This window comes from Thalassophryne amazonica, chromosome 17 (assembly GCF_902500255.1).
Source record: "Thalassophryne amazonica chromosome 17, fThaAma1.1, whole genome shotgun sequence".
Lineage (NCBI taxonomy): Eukaryota > Metazoa > Chordata > Actinopteri > Batrachoidiformes > Batrachoididae > Thalassophryne > Thalassophryne amazonica.
Window position 1 is genome coordinate 11,082,792 of NC_047119.1, and position 24,940 is coordinate 11,107,731.

A 24,940-nucleotide genomic window follows, 5' to 3' on the forward strand; every position below is an offset into this window, starting at 1 on the left:
ATGTAACCTAACTTGGTTATTTTTAAGATTGAGTACTCAGCAAAGTAACTAATAGTTACTTTGCTGAGTACTCAATATTTAGAGTAACTAAGTTGGATTACTCGTTACCTTATTCGTTACATTACTTATTAGTTACAACTTGTCGACAGCTGCTGAATGTAACTAATAAAGTAACAAGTAATCTAACTTGGTTATTTTTAAGATTGAGTACTCAGCAAAGTAACTAATAGTTACTTTGCTGAGTACTCAATATTTAGAGTAACTAAGTTGGATTACTCGTTACCTTATTCGTTACATTACTTATTAGTTACAACTTGTCGACAGCTGCTGAATGTAACTAATAAAGTAACAAGTAATCTAACTTGGTTATTTTTAAGATTGAGTACTCAGCAAAGTAAATAATACTTACTTTGCTGAGTACTCAATATTTAGAGTAACTAAGTTGGATTACTCGTTACCTTATTAGTTATATTACTTATTAGTTACGAGTTGTCAGTAGCTGCTAATGAAGCAACTGTTTAAAATAACTAATAAAGTAACTAATTACGTAACTTTGCAAAGTAACTATGGCAACACTGCTCAGCGCAGATTAGCACAGAGCTATGGTCTATCTCTTCTGCATGAAGACATTTATTCTCAAAGAAACAAGCAATAAGTAAATACTTTAAGACTTTAAATCTGCCCAGTGTTTGCAATTAATTATTAAAAAATAAAATAAAATCTGTATATGCAATCTGTCAAAAGCAGAGGTGTCAAATCCAGCTTCAGAAAATAAAAGTCCAGCCACATAATTGTTCCATCCTCCCAATAAACCAGCTGATTGTAATTAGTTCAGCTCTTCAGGCAGGTGGATGAGCTCATTGAGATCACCTGTTTTAGGTGCACAGGTAGAAGCAACACATGGGAGAGTTTTTACTTTCTGAAACCAGATTTGACACCTCTGGTCAAAAGTAACACGTTAATTCCAAGATTACAAATGGGCAAAATACAGACACGGCCAGTACCTGCTAAATTTCCTTTTGACTTTGGTAAATCATCAGTCATGTTGTGTCCAAATAGGATAAACAGAATTGTGAGACTCACACAATTTTGTGCACTCAGGTGGATAAACCCCAAATTGCCTATTTATGAACCAAGTGCACTAAATGAACAGTATTTGGTATTTTGCACATTTGAAAAATGCAATCCATAGTGTGCACTGTTTCAAAATTGCATGTGCACATTTTCTTGTGTTTTTTTTTGGGGGGGGGGGGGGGGGGGGGGGGGGGGAGCTGCTATGGTGTTTGTAAGTATTTTAACACAGACAAACTTTTATTATCTCAGGTCCATACTGTTGGGACCCAAAGTTTACTTACACCCATCATGTACCTGGACTTCACGGCCATATTGGGCTTTTTTAAACTATTTTTTTTAATTGTCAATTTCAAAACAGATGTTTTCACCAAGTTAAAAAAAATACAATTGGCAAAGAAACTTGGGGCCACTGAGGGCATCTTTTTTTTTTTTTTTTGTGGTTAAGACTTGACTATCTGACAGAATGTTCCATATGGGACCATAGAAAATTCAGACCAGGTCCTGAGATCTGACAACATCCACAATAGATTTTTTTTTGAGGTGGGGGCCACTGGGGTGTAAGGATTGGTATTTTAGTTCGGCAGCTATGCGAGTTGTGCAACATAAGGCATTATCAAGATGCATATTTTAATCTAAAACACCCCCCCCCCCCCCCCCCCCCCCCACACACACACACACACACACACACACCACAAAGGACAGCTGTGCTAATGGCAGATGTGCTTTGGAAAGTAGCAGGTGGCACCAAAGTGAGATGGAGACAAGGAAGTATGAAATATGAATAGGACATAAAAAAAGTTGGGAGAGTGAGGATATGGTGCAAAAACCCAGGATTTTGTGAGCGAGAGACAAAATACACCATATGATGTCACCATCTCCTCTAATGGCTTTCAGAGTCATTTCAGAGAAGCAATACTTCTTCCCTATTTATGTGCTCTCAGGCCTTTTTATTCATCCATTTGTTGTCTCTTCCATTAACCTCCAACATTCCCCCTCTCTGTCTCCATCCTCCATCCCTGCCCTGCATTTCTCTTCTCTCTGGTATCTATTTCCTTCTCCATCAACATCTCTAAAAACCTATCAGAGGTTTTGCAGCGCGTCTTTGTCTCACTAGAATGCAATCAATTTCCCTCCAACAGTTCTCAGTGGAAAAGCATGCACGCATTAGATGTGTCTTGGTCGGGATTTTACACCATGTATGTGTGTGTGTTTGCATGCGTAAAGATACAGTATACGCGTTACGAATTCCCAGAATGACAGTCTAGGGCTTTTAGTGCTCCGTAATAGCCGGTAGTGCCTCCGTAATCTTGTGCATTAAGGATAAAATCACAAATGAGATTGAACTCTAAAGGCTCTTATTCCAGTTTTCCAGTTTGATACAACGGCAGTAGTTTTACAGCTTAATCCCTCAGTTAAAGCGGATGCTGTAGTATTTATGATCATAATTATCCTGAAATGAGGCGCAATATTTCTCTTATAATTCACAGGGTCACCCTGGGAAGGAGGGCCCTCCTGGAGAGAAAGGACACTTGGTAAGTTTAATTCCCCCCCCCCCCCCCCCCCCCCACCAACACACACATGCAGTTTGGAGACTGTAAGTGCTCCAGTGTTCATGGTTTTCATCTTGGAGACGCATTTGCATGAAACATTTGGCCACTAATAGATAACATTAGAACTCTGCCCTTGCATGCACTGTGTGTGTGTGTGTGTGTGTGTGTGTGTGTGTGTGTGTGTGTGTGTGTGTGTGTGTGTGTGTGTGTGTGTGTGTGTGTGTGTGTGTGTGTGTGTGTGTGTGTGTGTGTGTGTGTGTGTGTGATGAGCTCTCATCTGAGCCTTTTCTTTCCAGGGGCCCGCTGGCCCTCAAGGACCCATTGGTTATCCAGGGCCAAGAGGAGTGAAGGTGAGTTGGTCATCACCATGATTTTTAAGTTAGGTGGCTTTAGGCTGTTTTACTCCATTACTTCCAAGTTCGACCAACCAAACTGAGTATGCTTCGGTAGAATAACAAGAAGAAGTGATGGCCTTGGTTGCCACCAGTCCTAGGCTTTGGAAATAGAAACAAACTAACTGCCAGACAAGCCCATAAACACCTGCTGATTTTGCACTATTAACTATGTCTTCCGCCACCTTTTGTTCTTTATTACATGCACAACTATGCAAATGATCCTGTGCAATAATTTTATCATATCTATACATACTTATACATATATATCCTCACTTATATTCTATTTTTCATGTAATCTGTTCACATCAGTATTTATGCACCCACCAGCAAATATTGCAATATACTTTAGTCACCTTTCTTCAATGTAAATATTTTTCTTTTCTTTACTACTGTACGACTCTTGCTGCTGCAACACGTGATTTTCCCTGCTGTGGGATCAGTGAAGTTTATCTCATCTTGTCTTATCTTATTTCAAATTACATGTAAGTTCAACCACACCTGCTTCTAATTTCCATCATCTATCTCGCATCCACCAACCACCCAGCAGGTGGCAGTTGGTGCAATGGGATATTACATAAGCAAAAAAAAAACAAAAGATGCTGTCTGATGCATCAAAGTTCAGACTTTTTAATCATTTTATCCTCATTATATGCCCTTCTTAATTTGGAGATGTACAAGATTCATTCACTTATCCATGTCTGGGTCGTGTTGGCCAAGTCCTTACACTCTTTCTGGAGAATCCTGAGGCATTCCAAGCCAGCTGGGAGTTATAATCTCTCCATTGTGTCTTGGATCTTCCCTGAGACTCCCACATCTGGACATGCTTGGAAGATCTCCCCATGGAGACAACCCTGGGGCATCCTCACCAGATGCTTGAATCACCTCAGCTGGCTCCTCTTGTTGTGATGAAGCAGTGGCCCGATTCCCAGTCCATCCCACATAGTCAAGCTTCTTACCCTGCCCAGAGTGTAATCACAGAGGAAATGTCTGAAATGTGTAGAAAGTTAGCATTTATTGTTTTGGAGTTATTTTGATTTTCAGAGTACAACAACGTCTTGGGCAACATTTGGGTTGGGAGTGTTCTAATTCCTGTGACTGACTTGGCATTGGTGTGGCAAAGACTTGGATCTTCCCCCTCCAGATTGTCCTTTCAGGCCATTTACACTCTAAACCCAAAAGTTCAAATTAATTAAAAAAGATTAAGCAGTGTAAACTCAAAGTTTTAAGAAACCGTTTAACTTACTAAGCTTGGGTAGTGGCCAAGTGGTTTGAACCAAGCACCAAGTTTTGGTGCTTGGTTCAAACCCCACCCCTGCCACATTTCTCTATGTAATGTGGAGTTGCATCAGGAAGGGCATCCATTATAAAACGTCTCAGCTCAACATGCAGATCAGCCTCTGATCTGCTGTGGTGACCCTGAGTGAAAAAGCAAGGGAGCAGCTAAAGGGACTTACTTTTACTTCAATTTCAATTTATTTTCATGTATATAGCGCCAAATAACAACAAGGTTGCCTCAAGGTGCTTCACACAAGTAAGGTCTAACCTTACCAACCCCCAGAACAACAGTGGTAAGGAAAAATTTCCTCTGAGGAAGAAACCTCAAGCAGACCAGACTCAAAGAGGTGACCCTCTGCTTGGGCCATGACACAAATTACAGACATTTTACTTAATGAACACTTTAATTTAATTGTAATCATGAGGTACAAGTAGCATATAATCAAAACTTTTAAGTTCTGGGAACAATTGACTAAGTTTATGAACTCAAAAATATTGTTGCAAATGATTACCTCAGTATTTTTTGAGTTCTGATAACTTGTTTGGGTTTACAGTGTGTCATTGTGAACAGTGGACTACAAGAAACTTTGTAAAAACCTTGTAACTGTAAGAATGACCTAAGCAGTGGGTCACCCATCTGAGCCTGGTCTGCTTGAGGTTTCTTCCTGTAATCAACAAAAATGCTCGATTTTTCCTGAACACTAATGCCAGTGTGCTTGCTCATGAGGTCGGGACCTTAGTGCCTTGGGGTGACATTTGTTGTGATTTGATGCGCTATAAATGAATTCAGTTGAATCTTGTAAACAAACTCCAGATGACTGACTCAGTGATTTATCTACCTATTCATTCACTTAATGCATTTTGTAGGGTTCGTACCTATGCTTTTCCAAAGCCTTAGAAAATCAGTTGTTTAAAATATTTACAGTCCTGTTTTACACAAATTGTCTACAATGGCTGATTGGAGAACAGAAAAAAATGAACTTGGTTGTGCAAACATGAAGTCATGAATAATCTTTCAGGTTCTTTTAGTTTGTAGTAGGTAAATTTGGCTAATCTGAGCTCAAGGCTGCAGTTTTTCCTTGATGTAGAATTGTAATAAAACAGACTGTGTGCTTCCACAGAGAGTGTGCAGCTTACGTTTTCTCAAATTTTTCAGTTCTCTCAGAGAAATTATTCGAAAACATTTCACACATATTGTAGTCACGAGCTAAATCAAAGGACACAGTTAGACAGACAGTTTTTGTTCTCTACTATGACATTTTCCTGTATTCGCATGGGGTCAGTGTGTTCCAAGGTCAAGCAGTGTTGGAGTTCATTGTCTTTCTCCAGGGCAGTCAGCTACAGTGACTGATTAAACCCACCAAAGTTTCATTTTCTCCTTTGACAACTTCCTCTACTGATTGAGTTACAGTCATAACTGTCAACGTATCAACAGTTTCACCTCTGAGCTCTGTTGGCACTTTCAAGTGACGCGACCAGCATTCACATTACCAGTTTAAACAAAGGTAATATTTGTATCCGTGCACAGTAGCACATTTAGGAGATATTGGTTTTGGTCCACTAAAGACTATCTGTCAGTCTGTACATCTGCCTGTGAACAAAACAACTTGAAGAGTTTTGATTCAATTTGGACAAAACCTTGGCAAAATGATTTTGGGTCAGTGAAGGACAAAATAATTTGATATTGAGAAAAACTGATTAAAAGTCAAGATCACAAGCCAAGGACAAAACATGGGGCCAACACTTATATATTGGTACATAGATAGGATTACTACACCTGTGGTTACTACTAAACACTTATATCAGGGGTGGGCAATGAGGGCCGAGACACTGCAGGTTTTCCTTGCAACCAATCACCTCACCAGGTGGATTGCTGATGAGCTTCTCCCCTGCACATAAACACCTGGTCATCAATGAAATCACCTGCTGAGACACCTGAACATTAACACATTAACACTTCTACACAGAGCCCTACAGGTGCCCACAACTGCAGAGGGAAGGGCTAAAGAACAACAACTTGTACGGAAAGTCCTCACGGTATGTGGATACCCATGATGGTCCCTGGACAAAGTGCAGAAGTCCCAGAAAACAAAGAGACCAGATAGACAGGAGACGGAGACAAGAAGAAGAGGAGTGTCTCTCCCTTATTTAGCAGGAGTAGGGGAAAAACTACAGAGGATCTTCAGACAGCACAAAATCCCAGTTTACTTTAAACCGGTTAACACCTTGAGACAGAAATTAGTTCACCCTAAGGACAGGATCCCTAGTTACAAACAGAGCAATGTAGTGTATTCTATCAGATGTCAGGAAAACTGTAATGAACACTACATAGGTGAGACTAAGCAACCTTTACACAAAAGGCTATACCAGCACCGCAGAGAGGGCACCAGTGGACCTCAGTCTGCAGTTCATCTCCACCTGAAAGACCCTAACCACACGTTTGAGGACAAGGAAGTTAAAATCTTAGCCAGAGAGAAGAAATGATTTGAGAGAGGGGTCAAGGAAGCATTCTTTGTAAAACAGTTGAAACCCAGCCTTAACCGGGGAGGGGGTCTCAGACACGCTTTGTCCCCTGTTTACAATGTGGTACTCAGGTCAAAGCAGTTTCAGTCTTTTGTTCATGGTAATGAGTCATTCACGTCATCAGGAGAGTCGTCAAGGGAGCCATCAGGAGAGACTTCCGTCCCATCATTAGGAGGGACAGCTGCCCTATCATTAGGAGGGTGCTAACTAGAGCACAATAGGTGCTAATTAGAGCTATTGTTTAGTCACCAGCCTGTAGCAGTCGGCCTCTCGGTAGGAGGGGTCTGGTTAGGTTAAAAACTCCAGCTTTTGTTGGCTTCTGTTTTATTCTTCTCTACAAGAGTCAAGACGGAAGTCAGACTACCAGAGCAAGAATTTTAGCTGAGGAAGCTTCTACGATTTGAAGCGAAACGTCCTCACATCAAGCAACCTAGTCCAGTCGAAGATTCAAGCTTCTCTACCTGAACATTAATGAAATCACCTGCGAAGGTGATTGGCAGAAAGGAAAACCTGCAATGTCTCGGCCCTTTATGGCACATGATTGCCCACCCCTGACTTATATGAAATCATATATCACACTTCTGTTGATCACATGACTTTTGACCCCCTTCAAAGGTCAAATTCAAGGTCATAACTCCAAGTCAGACAGTTTGGAGCCCATATGAACTATGCTTGGTGGGAAGGTTGGGTGTTTGTTAAGGATAAAGTGGTTCACTTTTGGACCAAATTGATCAAAATTCAATCAGTGAAGAAATAGTTTGCATGACTCGCCAACCCCCCCCCCCCCCCCTTTTTTTATTTTTATGACCAGATCAAGTGTTTGGCAGCTAAGTGGTTTATATTTGCATTCCTGTGTGCTCTGTCTCTGAGGTACTGGTGGATTCCATCTGCTCTTTGCTCAGTGGCTCTGATAGTAGCTGTATTCCATAAAACCTTCTGAGAGTTACTGTGATCTTAATGCAGAGCCTTCCAGTGCTGCTTGCAAAGTTTTAGACTTAAAATTGTTTTGGGAAGCCCAGCCAACATCTGATAGTTACACTCATTCTCACAGGACTGTCTGGATGCTTAAAATTCCAAATTCTATTGCAATTATCCACTTCATATTAGAATCCGCTGTAGTATAGGACATGCTGTTTGACTTCTCAGAAAGTGTTTGCCATAAATCTCATGAATAAATAATCAGTCAATTAATCAATGTCCCCATTATTTGGAGATCTGCAGAGCAGAACATATGGACAAAGAGAGCTGTTAGGAGTAGATAGATCAATACTGTTCATAAAACCAGTCAACACTAAGTGTGAAATACTTAAATCGTGCACGATGTAACTGAAACGTGCAGCCCTCTGCAAACCCATAATGCAGTATCTTACAACTGACAGTTGTATACGATTATTTCTAATTTTTCAAACTGTGCGCCTGTTACATATATTGAGTCACGGATGCAGTGATGCATCCTTCAGTGAGCCCAGCTTCACAACAAACACCAAACATTTGACAGCGCTGACAGGTACAGACGCGCTTCTGACTGTCCAAGAACATTTCACAATCAACCAACCATCAAATTGGCAGTGAGTGTCTTTCGAGGTTCGGAGCGATGGGTCTGTGGTGGAACCTTAAAAAGCAGTTCTTCATCCTTTGTCTGATAGTCATTTTGTCAGTCAGTAATGTTCTGTCTGTTTCTGCTTCACAGGGAGCTGATGGTGTTCGCGGTTTGAAAGGAAACAAGGGTGAAAAGGTATATTTGTCCACATGGCTGAATGTGCAACGTAAAACTCAATTCTCAAAACAATATCCACCAACAAAACTCCCCTGTCCCTGATGAAGTTATTGTAAATAACGGCTTACAATCTCATAATTAGCATTTATTATATTATTAATTAGTACTTGTTATTTCATAATATTTACTATGAGATCATGGTCAAATTATGTAGATATTTTGATTATTTTAAGGCCTTTCAAGTACTTTGTATTTTAGTCATTAGGAGAGGATAGAGTATTTTGTATGAACAATAATACTATTTTATTCAATGTATTTGCAAATGCTTAATTTTATATAGCAGACTATGGATAAGAAAACTCAAAAACAGTGGGACAGATTTCCTTCAAACTTGATGGAGCAATTACTTGGAAAAATGTCTAGAGGTCATTAGATTTTGGAGTAGTTTGATCAAAGGCCAAAGATCAAAGAAAACATGATCAGAAAACACTTTCTTTTTTGTCAATCTCAACAACCAAGTAGTGTAAATGGATGATCTAAAGCACATATTGATCAGTAAACTATTTGTGATTGATTGGTATGAATGACTTCACGATGAAATCACATAATGTCCTCACCTCTGTGAATCAAATCTTAAAATTTCAGAAATGAATTTGCAGTAATTTTTCTGGAGATTCTCAGGGAAATTGTGTATATTTACTCACTCGTCAGCTCAGGTCGTTAATCCAGTACGTGTCTTTCCAATCCTTGGGCATATATTGTCAATATTCACATTTTATTGTCATACTTTTTTTGAGCTTTGAACAAAATATCTGACAGTTGTGATGTTTAAAAAAAAAGCCTTGAAATTTCCATTTATCTGGAAGGCCATAATGCTCAGGGATCCTTAATCTTACAGGTGCTATTGTTGCCAAGTAAACAAACAAACTAACTAACAAACAAACAAACAAAAATGAATGGAGCATTTTAAATAATATCATATATTTCAAATGCTATTATCATTATTATTTTCAAGAAAGTATATTAAGTACTCCAAATGAAAATTATTTGATTCATCAGATTTATTTTGAAATATTCCAAATAAAAAAACATTGTATTTTCAAATTTTACGAGTTTCCTTTATTAGATTCCCAATTACATTTGTATTTGTATTCAAACCAGTCTCACGGCATGTTGTGAATCAGCAGCAATATACATATATATATATATATATATATATATATATATATATATATATATATATATATATATATACACAATATACAGTATATTTCAGCAGAAATATACATTAATCTATTGGTTCGTCAAATTGTCACGAAAGTGCTAAATTTTTGTCATGGGAGCACAAATTTATTCTAATTCAGGTGGGCGGTGGTGGTTATGGTTAAGGTTAGGGGTAGGAGTAGGGTTAGGGTTAGTAATAGTGAGTTACAAAAACCCCGTAATGAAAAAACAACAACAACAAAAACCGTGAGACTGGGCTGCTGTATTTGTATCCATATTACCACCATATCATTATGTGTTATGATAGTCTTTTATGACGCATTATATAAAAACAAACAAACAGTGGAACTCAATGTGTAATGCAATGCACATTAAAATAAATGTTCATTATAAACCACAGAAAAAAAGTGTATTTTAAAGTTGGATTTTAAAAACTCATCACATCTGGACCTTCTCATGTCATCATAATTATGAATTTGCAGCTTACAATTGTATGCACATATTTCATAAATGTACCATCTCATAGTAATAAGATACTCTTTCATAATTCTGATTTAAAACCTCATAATTATTACAGATTCATTGAAATGATCTATATAATTATGGCTTTACCTCTCCTAATTATTGCTAAACATGTAATTATGACTTAATGCCATGGTTATGAGACCGTATGACTTAATTATGAGGTTAGGTAGTAATAAAGGTGATTTTTCTTTCCTCCAGCTGGTGGAAACCGGCGTCTTTAATGTAACAAAGAGGCTGGATCAAAGAAAGATATTCTAAGGCGACTGCAGCAGCCTTGGTTTTAAATGAGCACAAACACAAAACCCCATCTGAGGAGACAATCAAGTGTTTCTATGGCAACAAGCAATTTTGTGAAATCTCCAAATCAGTGTATGTGTGTGTGTGTGTGTGTGTGTGTTTGTGTGACTGCCACAGAAATGGTTTCAACATCTGTATTATCTCATTCTGTTGCATCATTACATTTGCCTGCTCTGTTCTCTTCCCAGGGAGAAGATGGATTCCCCGGTTTCAAAGGAGATATGGGTATCAAGGGTGACAGGGTGAGGCTTTTGTGTTTGTATTGAACATTGTATGCAGTGATATTTGTCAAGTCTGGGAGCATGCACCAGTGCTGAGCTTTGCCGCATCCACAACATGACAGAACCGTCTTGGGTCCTTGATAGCAACCACCCAAGCAGAAAACCATAGTCCAGGAACCACAGTCATCAATTTTGACCTGATTGGTACCACTGAAGGTGACCAAATGACACTCAGAATCCAGCCTCAGTGTATCATGGTCTACACAAAAATGGATGATAGCCATCACAGGGTGGTAGCTGTAGCCAGCTAGTGGTCAGTGAAGAATTACACAGAGGTCAAAATGTAAAAATGCTCCAGTCATGTTGAAAACTATATCACATTTTTTGCCTGATCATAACGATTCCAAAAAGGTATAGTTTGGACTATCTGTGGCGGAATGTTCTGGAGTTATGGGGTAAAAACAGCAAAAATGGTGACAAAGGTCAGTTTCAGGGGTACAGGGGTCAAAAGTTAAAGTTGCTCCAATTTCAGTAAAAAATGATGCAAATTATTGGTTGAAATAAAAGGATTAATCAATGGAATTGTTTTGACTGTGTTGAATGTTTGGTCTCCAAAGTAAAGTTCAAACAAGGTCAACGTCCATTGAATTCAATGACAGGTGGTATATGTTACCCTGTAACATGATAATTAAGGATGGCAGATGGTGCAAACCTGTCCTTATTAGAACCCTATCAACCCAAACAATAATCGGTCCGCCTTTTGCATCTGCGCATGCGTCATTTCAGACCACAGCAGCAGGTCTAAGATGGAGTCTCTTCACCCAAAGCAGTCAAATGGATTAACGGGATTATTACCCATCAGATGATAAAGATAAACCTCTTAAATAATTCTAAAGTCAGTATTAAGCAGAAACGAGGCGAAATTCTGTGACGCTTTGAAATGTTTGATGTGCAGTGAACGCATCAGCTAGCAGCTCGTTTAGTCACGGCACTCTGATCGCTTCTACTGCCTTTTATGATGAAATAATGTTGAATTTATGTGGAAATGATTGTTGTAGAAAAGCTTCAGATATTTGTCGCTGAGACAGATGATGACTGGAGTGCAGTTTGAAGCAGAAACGAGGTGATAATCCTTGAACCGCGTCATTAGGGGGAACTGATTTTTAGGGGGACCGTTCGGTCTGCGACACCGTCCTTGGTTGGCGAAGTAACCTACGTCGGACTGGCATCTTGTCCAGGGGGAGTTATAGAGGCTCATCAGCTTCACATTTTGGAATCTGATGTCGCAGACCAAACAGCCCCCCCAAAATTGGTGTGCCCTGCCTTCCATGCGCATGCACCATTTTGGAGCTCAGCAGCTCCTCTGAGATGGAGTTTCTTCACCCAAAGTGATCAAATGGATTAGTGGGATTATTAACCATCAGATGATACAGGTAAAACCTCTGAAATCATTTTAAAGTCAGTTTTAAGCAGAAACGAGGTGAAACTCTGTGACGCATTGAGCAGCTAGCAGCTTGTGTAGCTACGGTGCTCTGATCGCTTCCGCTATTTTTTTATGATGAAATAATGGTGAATTTATGTGGAAATGATTGTTGTACAAAAGCTTTAGATATCTGTCGCTGAGACAGATGATGACTGGAGTGCAGTTTGAAGCAGAAACAAGATGTTAATCCGTGAACCGCGGCTAATGACGTATGCTCAGTGAAGGCAGGGTGGACTGATTTTTGGGGGACCAATCGGTCTGCGACACGACATAAGCACCAGCAACAAGAGCCTATACAAGACTTGCTTAGAATTTAAAATTTGCTCTGATTGTAAATCTGTTTCCATAGAATTACCCTTCTATCCGTCACAGTTAGCTAATACTCTTGGCCTTCTTCAGCCACTAGGGTCTTCAACACTGAGCTATCTACGTGCTGGATCGTGCACATAGATACTTGACATCTGGCAAAAATGTCATCTCATGTTACCTCAGAGTGCAAGTGATACTCCTCATCCTATACTCCCTAAGCAGCCAATCATTTGACACAAAGCCATTCCAATGGTAGCTTTAGAGGAGACCTGGTATCAAAGACATTCAGCCACTGCATTAGGTCACTGGATAGTGTCCACTGTCCCACGTTTCACAACCGTACAGTAAGACAGGCAGCACCAGGATTCTAAAGACTTGGACCTTCATTCTCCTTCAAAGATATCAGCATCACCAACCACCTTTGTCCACTGAGCTCATGACTCCATAAGCTCTTACCAGGTGTGTCTCGATTTCAAACACAGAGAACGTCACTGCGGAGATGAATGAATGTCTACAAATCAGGGTATAGATTGATTCCACAAAGATCACAGCATCATCCATGAAGAAGTCAAAGTCAGTAAACCTTTTTTCGCCAACATCGCAAATCAGTGGATTTAAGTAATGAGACATTTGCGTATGTGTCCTCAGACTCAAACCTCAACACTATGCAAAGTCTTGTGTCTGGAGTGACCATTGGTTGAGCTGAGTCACATTCTTTCTCCAAGGTCTGAGCCTTGCAACAAGAGAAGAATTGCAGGCAGTGAACCATATGGTGTTGCTACTTTACCTTGTCCTCTTCTGGTCTTCACTCAGCACCAATCTCAACAAACGTTTGGTCACAAAGACAGGTTTTGACAGGTGCACCAAGACCTGCTTCTATCTGCAAAAGGCTTTAGGGATTTACGCTGACAACGCTTAAAGAAAACCCACTCTTACAGTGAGAAACATAACTCGCCTCAGCCCTCAGTCTTCAAACATGAAACCCCACAATCCCTGCCCGGGATGTCTATAAGATCAACGCTGAGAGGTAAAAAGAAATCAATCGCACTTTAAACCTGTTCAAACCCGAGAGAAAAACTGGGCTTCAGCCTGTTTTCCTCTGGAGATGTTGAGCAGATCCACATGAAAGCAAAGATTTGAGGAGGTTCTTTATTCTGAAGGAGACACACATGGTCCAGAATCTAAATGACTCATTCTTAGCCATCTCTGTGAAACGTGTGCATGTGTGCATGTGTGCATGTTCAATTTAAAGGGGCTTTCATTGATGAGGGTGAGATTGAGAGTCCAGTGTAGTTACCGTGATACCGTTTTATGTGCGTTTGAGTGGGTGTGTGCAGATATGCCTGATTGGACCTTTAGTGGCGTGGAGTATGTAGTCTGCCATTTAAGGCACATGGTGTTAGAAGAAGACCGTAAAGAAGCCGTAATCAGAGTTCTTACTGCTTCAAACGTTAAAATAGCCTTGCTCACCACTGAGGATCAGATGCTCTGATGTCATTCATGGCGGTGTACATTGTACGCCATCGTCAATCTAAATAATCAGCTATAGTGTCATTTGCCTGTGTGGCGTTGAAAGGAGGAGTACTGTAAAAACATGGAAGTAGCACAATCCCAGAGGACCTGATTGTGGGGAGCGCCTTAAAGCACTGAAACATGACCAATATAATCTTTCTTAACCTTTATTTTACCAGGGAAGTCCCATTGAGATTAAAAACCTCTTTTTCAAGGGAGCCCTGGCCAAGATGCAGCAATCATTCACATATCTTTGGAAGTCGCTACTGTTACATAACACAATGCTAACAGGCTAATGTTAACATGAAAACTCACTAGCATCACACAGCCTGATCCTAATGAGTGTCACATAACACGGTTTTAATGGGTAAATATTAGCATTAAAACTTGGTCGTGTCACATAATACGATGCTGACGGACATCAGATAACGTAATGCTTAAAGGCTAATGTTAGCATGAAAACTCACTGGCATCACGCAGCCAGATCCTAATGGGTGTCACATAACACGATGGTAATGGGTAAATATTAGCATGAAAACTTGCTCGTGTCACATAATACGATGCTAATAGACATCATATAACATAATGCTTAAAGGCTAATGTTAGCATGAAAACTCACTGGCATCATGCAGCCCAATCCTAATGGGTGTCACATAACATGATGGTAATGGGTAAATATTAGCATGAAAACTCACTCGTGTCACATGTGACAGAAACGCACATCATATCATGCAGTGCTTACAAGCTAATGTTAGCATGAAAAATCACTAGTATCACACAGCCTGATCCTAATGGGTGTCACATAACATGATGGTAAACGGATTAATATTAGCATGAAAACTCGCTCGTATCACATAATATGATGCTAACGGGCGTCATATAACCTAATGCTTAAAGGCTAATTTTAGCATGAAAACTCACTAGCCTCACACATGATGGTAACGGGTAAATATTAGCATGAAAACTCCCTCGTGTCACATAATGTGATGCAAACGCACATCATATAAAGCAATGCTTACAGGCTAATGTTAGCATGAAAACTCACTAGCATCACACAGCCTGATCCTAATGGGTGTCACATAACATGATGGTAAACGGATTAATATTAGCATGAAAACTCGCTCGTATCACATAATATGATGCTAACGGGCGTCATATAACGTAATGCTTACAGGCTAATGTTAGCATGAAAATGTGCTAGCATCACATAATGTGATGCTAATGGGCTAATATTAACGTGAGCTGAGGGCCTCCACTGTGAGCAATGGGATTTATAATGTGCTTAAAAAACATACTTGGAGTTACAATTTTGTTTTGAAAAATCTTACCGCACATCTTCATGTAATTTTACATGTTGCTTTAAAGAATGACAATGTATCTTGAAAAATCTTACCGCACATCTTCATGTAATTTTACATGTTGCTTTAAAGAATGACAATGTATCTTTCACTAGACAAGCTAACTAACACAGACACAGACTTGGGCCTGAGAGTATTATGGTATAGTCTGGCTTTGTGCAAAATCTGATCTGCCAGTATTACTTGTTAACGATCTCTGATTCTGTTATGTCTTGGGCCAGGTGATTGTGAAGGCAACACATATTTGGCAACTTTTCTCTCCAGTCAGCTACCAAGGATAACCACAGGGACAAAATCCAAGTTTCATAATAACTTCCATGTGAAATGAACCTAGGCAGGACCACAATGCAGAGAATCACACCGAAGGATGGTTAGAATGGCTTTTTGTTCTTCTAAGTAATAATAATAAAAACACAACTCACAGCAGCAAAACGGCAGGCAGGAGGAATAGTCAAAAACACAGGTTTGAGTCAGGCACACAGTAATCAGTCCAACAAAAGCCTCATCTTATCTGATGGGAAAAGCAGAACAGTAATAATAATAAATAAATAAATTAAAGAACAAGCAGAGTTCAGTAACTTAAGTCAATTTAAATTCTTAATGGCAATGGTCATTAGGATTAGGATTAGGAAGAAGAAATATCAAACACACAGAGTTCAATAAAGCGAGAGGAATCCAGAATCAGAGGTCTGTAACATGGAAGCAAAATGCTGGACCCAGAACAAAAACAATAGGCAAGGAGCCTGGTAATAATGCTCAGTAACTGGAAAAAAAGGGTGGAAATAACAAAACAGTAATTTGGAACGCTAGAAACCAGGGTAGAAATTAATATAATCTGGTCACTAGTAGATGTTCTAACAGCATTATAAATGTCGCCAATGGATTAAACCTGGAAGTGTGGGGCATACGAATGTGGCGGTTGACAGCACTGAATCCATGCTAACACAGAAGAAATGCCACAATAAGTATAACCAATAAACATCACAAAATGACACAGAGGTAAAATCACCAGAAAAAAGTCAGGATGCCTTATCACATTGGACCAAGACAGAAAAACAGATCTTGAGCCAAAATGTGACCCACGACACTATAAAACAAAACAGCAGTGGCTTTGATGATCACTAGATCGAGGTCTTGGAAAGAAAACAAAACAAACTCAAAGGACACTCGGTAGAGCACATGCCTCTGCCACGCCACATATCAATATTGAAGGATGTGGATTCACAAAAGGGCAAACAAATATATAACGCTATACTCCAGAGTTTAATATGGATCATCACCAAATTTTAATTGATTGATCCTGGACATATTTCCCATCATTCTACCAAAATTGGTTCAAATGCATTCAAAACATTTTGAGTTATCCCATTAAGAGCAAACAGAGAAACGCCAGTGAAAACATAACCTTCTTGGCTGAGGTAAAAAAACAAACAAATATAAAAATAACAAGCTCATTTTCCGACAAATGTAGCTTCACCCACCGTTGCTCCATTTCCATCATGCACGTATCGGTTTACTTCCTGCAGCAATCCCGCACATGTCCACCAGGTGGGAGACAGGTACATAGTATATTACATATAAGTAAAGCAAGCTAAAATATGAAAGTGCAAAAATAAAATTTAAAAATATCTTGGCAGAGAAAACAACAAACATTAGCTACTATAAAATAAATAGTGTTCTGTCTTAACTACAGGTTTGATATTAAAAGAAACGTCAGGTTACTGGCCCTAACGCTGCCAAACTACGTAAAACAGTAACTACAAGGTGCCAGTGCTTGCTCCCAGACATGACCTGGAGTTCCCTCACAATGCAAGTGATACTCCACCATGTCTTTGAGAAATTGTTAATTTGACCCAACCTCATCCCAGCAGTACCCAGGGGTCCTCTAAGGAGACTTAATACAAAAGACATCCGGTCATTGCTTTATGTTACTGGCTAACATTCAAGTCTCACAACCATACAATGAGACAAAAAGCAACAAAACCCTGAAGACATGGTCCTTTGATCCCCTACAAAGGTATTGGCATCACCAAGCACCTCTGTTCAATGACCTCAAGGATCCATACGCTGTTACTCGGCATATCTAGATCTTAAAGTTCAAGGACCCAGATATATAAAAGTCTAAAAGTTCAACGCTTTCACCACATTCACATGAACCTCTGATGGACCAACTCAAGGAAATCATTGGAAGCTGGATCTTAGTCTTGATCAGAAACCTAGACACTCCAATCCCTCACTCAGCCTCTTCAGTGATGACATCCATTGATTTCGCAAAGGTCAGAGCATCATCTGTGAAGTCAAGCCCAGTAAATCTTTTCTTGCTAACAAAGTGTCCAACCCGCTGGTTTCTACAACACCCAGTCTGTTTTTCTCCAAGGAGAAGGTAGTGAATGGTATAAATTCAGCTTCCAACTGAGTTCAGATTGCAATTGAATGCAACATAACAACTGATATGTTTGAATTACACTGTGCAAATCAAAATGTGAATGGAACGCTGCATTCATTTCTTAACCACCGTAGCTCTTCACCACTCCAGAATGGCCGCCAGTGGTTCACATTTCTGCTGCTTTGCACCTGTTGCTAAACATGGCTAGTATTAGCCATGCCATAAAATTGACTATTTTCACTGAATTTATTTTGGATTTCAAACTATTTTTTTTATAACAAATGGAATGAGAAAAGTTACATTTCATGCTCCTTTTCAGTGATAGCAGTGGATCTAGTGTATTTTAACTAATTTGATGTCATGATCATCTACAGGGAGAGCTTGGACCAGCTGGACCTCGAGGAGAAGATGGTCCAGAAGGGCCCAAAGGCCGCTCAGGTCTCCCAGGAGATGCTGGTCCTCTTGGCCCATCTGGCGAGAAAGTAAGTTCTGGCTGCACTAACGACTGAATTCAGATATCCCACAAACGACGTCAGCGCTGCATAAATTACTTCTGTGTTTATCAGCTGTGTATAAACCAAAATGATGGTTTTGAGTGGGACTTAACAAGAACAAAAATGTTGTTTTTCTAAATGTTGCCTGCTAAATGGCAATTTTTTTTCCTCTGCTGCTGCTCTTAAACCACATGGCAGCATTAAAACCAGAGCAGGCTTTATTTTTAAACCAAACACCATGAAAGTTAAGTGACAGCACTTTAGATGCCTTTTTATGTAAACAGCTTTCAATAAAGGTTTAAAAATTGCCTTGAACAGATGCACATCCCTGAGAGTCTGCATGGAAATGGCTCACGCAATGGCTGATTTGGCAAGCGATTATCCGATGAGCACAACAGGGCAGATGCCTTAATTATCCTTAAATGTTTTTTGGCAAAGTACTTTGATGACTTGCTCATGCAGTAGGCATGAAAATTCAGTAAGGTATATCTTCTATTATACATTCCAAATCTAAGTTGGAACTCTACTAGTGTGTACTAAGGTACACCCACCCAAATATCTTTAAAAAAAGGAACTAGTCGTTTAAGTGTCTGGTCTTGAGAACCAGGGATGGTAGGTTGAAAAGCTTATTTATCCCATGCAAACTCTCCCTACTGACCTAAGCGGCTCAAGAATATGGACAGTATGTATATAAGTGACATTTACACAATCAGGGCAGTAAACAACATATACAAGAAAGATCATATTATAGGAGTTAGTTCCTGAAACCTAAATGTTCATACAGGAGAAGACTGTAGTTTACATCTACCTAGTCTGTAGACTTGTTGTAAAACTAAATTATAGCTAGTAGGCTAAGCTATAAATCTGGTTATGTTATTATAGGAACGGATCTATGATATAATATTTTAGGTTTGTATCTAAAGTTCATCCTGCTAGCTAGGTTATAGATTGCTACAATAGGAAGACAAATTCCATACTCTTCATGCTTTCTAATGGAAACCCCAAACTTATAGACTGTCTATTGATATCTATTAAAGAACTCATTAAACTGAAGAACCATTAATAATCTACATCATGTAAAATAAGTGCAAATCCCGAAATTTGGCTAACTATAGCCAGATGAGCTACTGTTAATTTAGCCATTAACTAGCCTAGCGCACCTTGCTAGCCAACAAAGCATGTTTTATGTAGAATGCATAGCGTTATTGAATAGGACCTCATATGTCACCATTGAGCTAGCACAAACTGCAAATAAATAAATAAATAAATAAATCCATAGGTTTTATGGACCCCCCCCCCCCCCCCCCCCCCCCAAAAAAAAAACCTCTAGCATTTGTGGTTGCCATAGTAAGTCTGTAAAAAAAAAAAAAAGTAAAATGTGTAAATGCCTTTACAACCTGCACATTTTATAATATAAAGCTGTTGTAATTTACAAAACAGAAATAAATAAATAAATAAAATAATAAATTCAGTAAAGCCAAAGGGTTTTTTTCTAAATTAACATTATCATGCTGTTTTTCAACTCATTATTTCTATAGCATTGAAATGCAGTTATTTATTGTACTTTAAATCCTATTCAGTGAGATTTTGTGATGCCCCTTCCCTTTTGTTCAGGGCCACTTGGCGTGCAATTCACATATTGATCTGGTTTTTCCAACACAACTCCAACTGTTCTATAGGACTTTGACAGCCTTGAATCTGCCATATTTCGCTTGGGAGGCAAACATGTTTGCTGTTTGCGACACTGTACTGTCACACAATAGGAACTACTCAGTGAATATGAATTGTATGTCATATCACCATATTAACAGATTTTTACTGTATTTATTTAAAGTATATTAATATGATGTGTTCTGACAAAATCATGCTTGTTTTGAATTGAAGAGGCTATACATGAGCTGGGTAAAATGGATTCTGTAGTTCACATATTTTTGGACTAAGTCATACTGTCGTGGAGACTTGGTCCTTGATCACCAGAGCAGAGTCTGTTTTACCTGTGCTCAATTGTTCAAAAAGATCTCCTTGAAGGTGTCCAGAAAAGTCAGAAAAGGATAAACTTCTCAAAGCAATAGTTTTTATTTTGTTTGCAAAGGAAACAGAATTCACAGTCATCAAGAACAAGGATCAGCTTTGAGGGCAGTTTCTCCACCCCAAAGGGTGCTCTTTTCTAAATATAGTAAGTGTTATATCAATAAAACCACCTTTTTTGGGGGGGGGGGGGGGGAATCCAGGTTTAGTGAAATCAGTTTTCTAGAACGTACCCAGGTCTTGTGAGTTCAACTCTGGCTCCTGGAAATTAACCTTCTTTTTAAAAACCCAGATCATCATAATTTTTACATTGGTATGTTTGATTTAATTAAGTTCTTGACTTAAATTTTCACACTTAATTCCAAATTCTTGCCTCATGCCTTTTTTTTAAAGAAAGCATACCTTCTTCAAATTTGGTGAGAATCCATGAAGTAGTTTTGATGTAATCCTTCAAAGCCTATATAAAGCGTAATCTTGATGCAGAAATCTTAATCCAGAATCTGAATTTGGATCTGGATCTCCAAAATATAATGGAGTCTTCCATTATATCCATGTATCTGTGGCAAAAATTTTGTCAAAATCCGTGCAGTACTTTTTACTACAGTATTTTATGTCCAGGATCCATCCTCCACTTGACTTGCACTGCTGTTCACTGCACTGTTTGCCACCATTCTGTCTCTGAGGTCTTCTGTCTGGTCCGGGGTGAGAGGTAGCCTCTCGCTTGCAGTTTCTATCTCTACATAGACAAATGTTACAACAAAATCAACACAGCTTTGCCAGTGGTGATTGGAAAACGGTTCCTTTCTTCTTGTTCAACATCTAGAGGGTAGTCATCAAATCTGGTCTCTGTTCCATTAACATCAGTTTTGTTGTTCTTCTCTTGAACAAAAATGTTTTCCTTCACCTTGAGATTGGAGAATCCCACAATAGCTGTATATGGGCCAAAAAGTCTAGTCTGGATTTAGACCAAATTCCCCATAAAAACATGGGAGCACTTGTGCTGCGCTACATTTCTTTGGGTCTTTAGTTCTTGCTGATTGCCAAGTTCTTCACATGAGCCAGCAGTCACGTGTCACCTTAACATTGCAGATTGCTGACAAAAGGATTGATGTAGGATTTTTAAGTCACTCCTAAATCCAGGTATGTGTATCTTTCATCCCATCAGTTAGCTACATCACCTTTTCCACTGGAACGTCCTTTCTCTTAGTGAGGACGACCACGTCCCAGTGCTGTTGAGGAAACTCAGACAGTTCCACATTGCAGAACATGTGCTGGTTGAAGTGTGAAGGTCCTGGAAGACCTACTTTTTGTCTGGACACCTCAATGGTTGGCCACCTGAGGGAGAAGCAGTTGGTGTGGCAGACTTGTTCCTTAGTCTTAGCACGACCACTGGACTTTAGGACTATCTAGATGCTGAGTTTTATCTTCTGTCTCTGCATGTTGGAAACTTCTATGTTGTACTTCATGTTATTTGTTATTTTGCTATTGTTAGTATGGCCATAACAGATGGTCACCCCCTCTGAGACTGGTCTGCATATTGTACTTTCTGCACCCAAATTTTACTTGATGTATCAACAGTTGGTATCAGTACAGTTTGTTCCATGTATTTCATGGAGACATTACAGTTAGTGTACCTTCAATTATCTACCATTACAACAGCCCAAAAGGAGACAAAACAGGAAAACATTATCTTCAAAAGGTTTTTTTAAGACATAAAAAAGTGTGTTTTTTTGTCTTTCTCTCCAACCACTCTCAGGTGGTGCCTCTTATCTTGCACCCCTGCATGCTGTTTTTCATTTCTTTCACATGATGTAACATTTCTTCAAAAGAACTTTCACGGGGCTACATTCGGTTGCTCCTAATTGCCTCCATGTTTCCCTCATTTGCATCTTCGTTCTTCTCGCTTAGGACCCGAGAGATGCAAAACGCAAGGAAAGAGGAATCAAGGAAATATGTACTAAGGCAGATTAGGCACGTTGTCCTTTGAGGTGTCTTCTGATGGAACATCAGAACGACGGAGTAGACATCAGCTGTTCTTTCTGCTCTGTACTGTAGCACCTTTTAAAACCTTGGAGTTTATGCTTTCACAGAGGCTGACACCTGATATTAGAATAAAACTGCACAGATATGGCTGCTGTGCATCTTTTCATTTGTCCCATATCGAAGCAAAATAGAATTTGAAATGTTCAATGCAGCATGTTTGGTACCTTGAAATAAACGGCTTGACACACCGATCGGCATCAATAAATAACATAAATGCATTATTAAAAGTGTGTACAGATTGACCAGATGACAGTTTGTGTTTCATTGCTCAGTTTTGCAGAACCCGCGCGCCTTTTCTGGCGTGCATTTCCTATAATGTTATTGGCATCTGCACACTCTAAGTTTAATTCACTTTTGAATTCATTATTGAATACATTCTTTGAAGGAAACATAATTGGTATTTGTACTTTCATAAAAATAGAATGCTTGTATGTAATTACAGCTCACATCAAAATATTGCTCCTGCAAGTGCAGATTGACTCACAGCAAAATGACAAAAAGTGCTGAGTATTGATCGAAAACCAGCAAGCAGTAATGTTCAATGAACTCCAAGCTGACGGCTGTCTGGGAGTGTAAAATAATGAAAGGAGCAGGTTTATGTGTGACAAACGCTTTTTTATTAAATTATACTAATAAATAAAGAGGAGGTTCATGGATGTGTTGAGAGAGGACATGGAGGTGGTTGGTGTGACAGAGGAAGATACAGAGGACAGGGTGAGATGGAAACGACTGATCTGCTGTGGCGACCCCTAACGGGAACAGCCGAAAGACAAAGAAGAAGGCTTGAATATAAACTTGGGGTTGCTTGAGTAATTCAAGTGATAAATCTCACGAGCTTCAGTATCTAATGAGATATGATTTTATTGGGCCCAGTGATGGTTTAAAAACATTTTTATTTATATATATACTTTGGGATGCTCTGAAATGTAAGACCACAATCTGATTTTGAGCCCTAGTGGTTACTGAGATACAACAAGGGTGTTTTTTTTGTTTGTTTGTTTGTTTTTTGTGGGGGTAGAATGGTTAAGACAAGAATTTCTCGTCATTTCTAGTAACATGTTCTCTTGTATTGTCATTTGGACACACACATTCAAAGACAGGTGGCAGATTTTGCACTTGGGAAGCGGGTGGGGGGTTGGTATGCATGTATTTTACTCAAATTTGGATTTTCTCATTTGTAGGGTAAACTTGGTGTTCCAGGGTTGCCTGGATATCCAGGAAGACAAGGACCAAAGGTAAGTGTGCCAGCAGCCAAATGTATGCTATACTCATGTTTGTTTTAAATGAAAGATTGAAATAAATCATGTTACATGTATATGAATGCATTTTTGCTGAGTTTTTAAGGCCTCATGCCTGATTCTTATTGGAGGTTTCCACGTTCATGTGGTTTGTCCCAATGCTCACCCAACTGTAACACTGAGTCCTCTTGATGTCTCCCTGATGCTTGCCACCATACCGTGGTATGGCATGGTTTTCAAAAATTTACTGGCAGCATCTTTCTGAATTAAAAGAATTCCTGGAAAAAAGGAAAAATGTGGTCACAGACCAGCAACAAGCTGTCATGAACAAAGCACAAAGTCCCGAAGACACCACCTAGAAACCACCAACACACAGTCAGGATGAAGTACTGTAGAAATTCATCCTCTTCAGCAACAACCTGCAACAGCATCCATCATTCATAATCATTGTCCATATTTCAAAATAATGAAAATATGCAGTGCCATCTATTTAAAGGTGCAGTCCACTTTGTAAGTCATTAAAAAAAAAGATTTTGTTTGTGCATCACTTTGTTGTTGCTTAATATTTAAATAAAGAATTCACAATCATTAAAATTGGCCTTTTCTGCAAACAGTTTAGAATTTTGACCCACCTGGGTTACAATAAAGCAACAAGACACCATGATACATTGGGAAACTCTGTTTTCGAGCATGCCATTCAAGGGCCATCCAACTGTCCTGCTATACTACATCCTTGTAATCAGTTTACAGAAGAGTCAAGTCAAACCTTCTATTCATTTGTCATTGAAAGTGCCAAAACATAGACTCCTAATAAACATAGGTCACCAGAGATCCCATTGGAGTATCGAGACAGTTAAGACATTGTATTGGATGTCAATACAAATGTGAGTTACAGTTACAGTGGTTTGCCAAAACCACTTATTGAGGAGTTGACCATTTCATGAGAGTGTAATGGACCATAGTTTGTTCATGATCCATATAGACCACCCTTCCCAGACAACCCCCAACTGTTTGGCACCCATGTGAACCATGGATTAATTGTACACATTTACATAATAGTGTGAAGTACAGATTTATTATAATGAATTGCTTTTAAATAAATAATTAGGGAATTTTTGATGTAGAGTTGCAGTGAAATCAAAGCAGTTGTACCTTTACGTGAATGGGGCTTGTTAAAAGCAGACAGTATTTGCTGCCTTGCACTCAAGGCAGCCTGATGCAGGCTTGTCTCATGTTGGGGTTCAGACAGAAATAATCACTCAGAAATATCATGTGTTGACGAAGAAGT

The 24,940-nt window shown here is 39.3% G+C and overlaps 1 protein-coding gene across 1 annotated transcript in view; it reads left to right on the forward strand.

The window, feature by feature from the left end:
* The window catches only part of col5a1 (procollagen, type V, alpha 1), a 247,044-nt gene that overhangs the window by 172,295 nt on the left and 49,809 nt on the right, over nt 1–24,940 (forward strand). The window contains exons 26-31 of the mRNA XM_034192658.1: nt 2,562–2,606; nt 2,921–2,974; nt 8,508–8,552; nt 10,769–10,822; nt 18,224–18,331; nt 23,596–23,649. Of these exons, the coding sequence (XP_034048549.1) occupies nt 2,562–2,606; nt 2,921–2,974; nt 8,508–8,552; nt 10,769–10,822; nt 18,224–18,331; nt 23,596–23,649 (360 nt within the window). The remainder of the gene's footprint in view (nt 1–2,561; nt 2,607–2,920; nt 2,975–8,507; nt 8,553–10,768; nt 10,823–18,223; nt 18,332–23,595; nt 23,650–24,940) is intronic.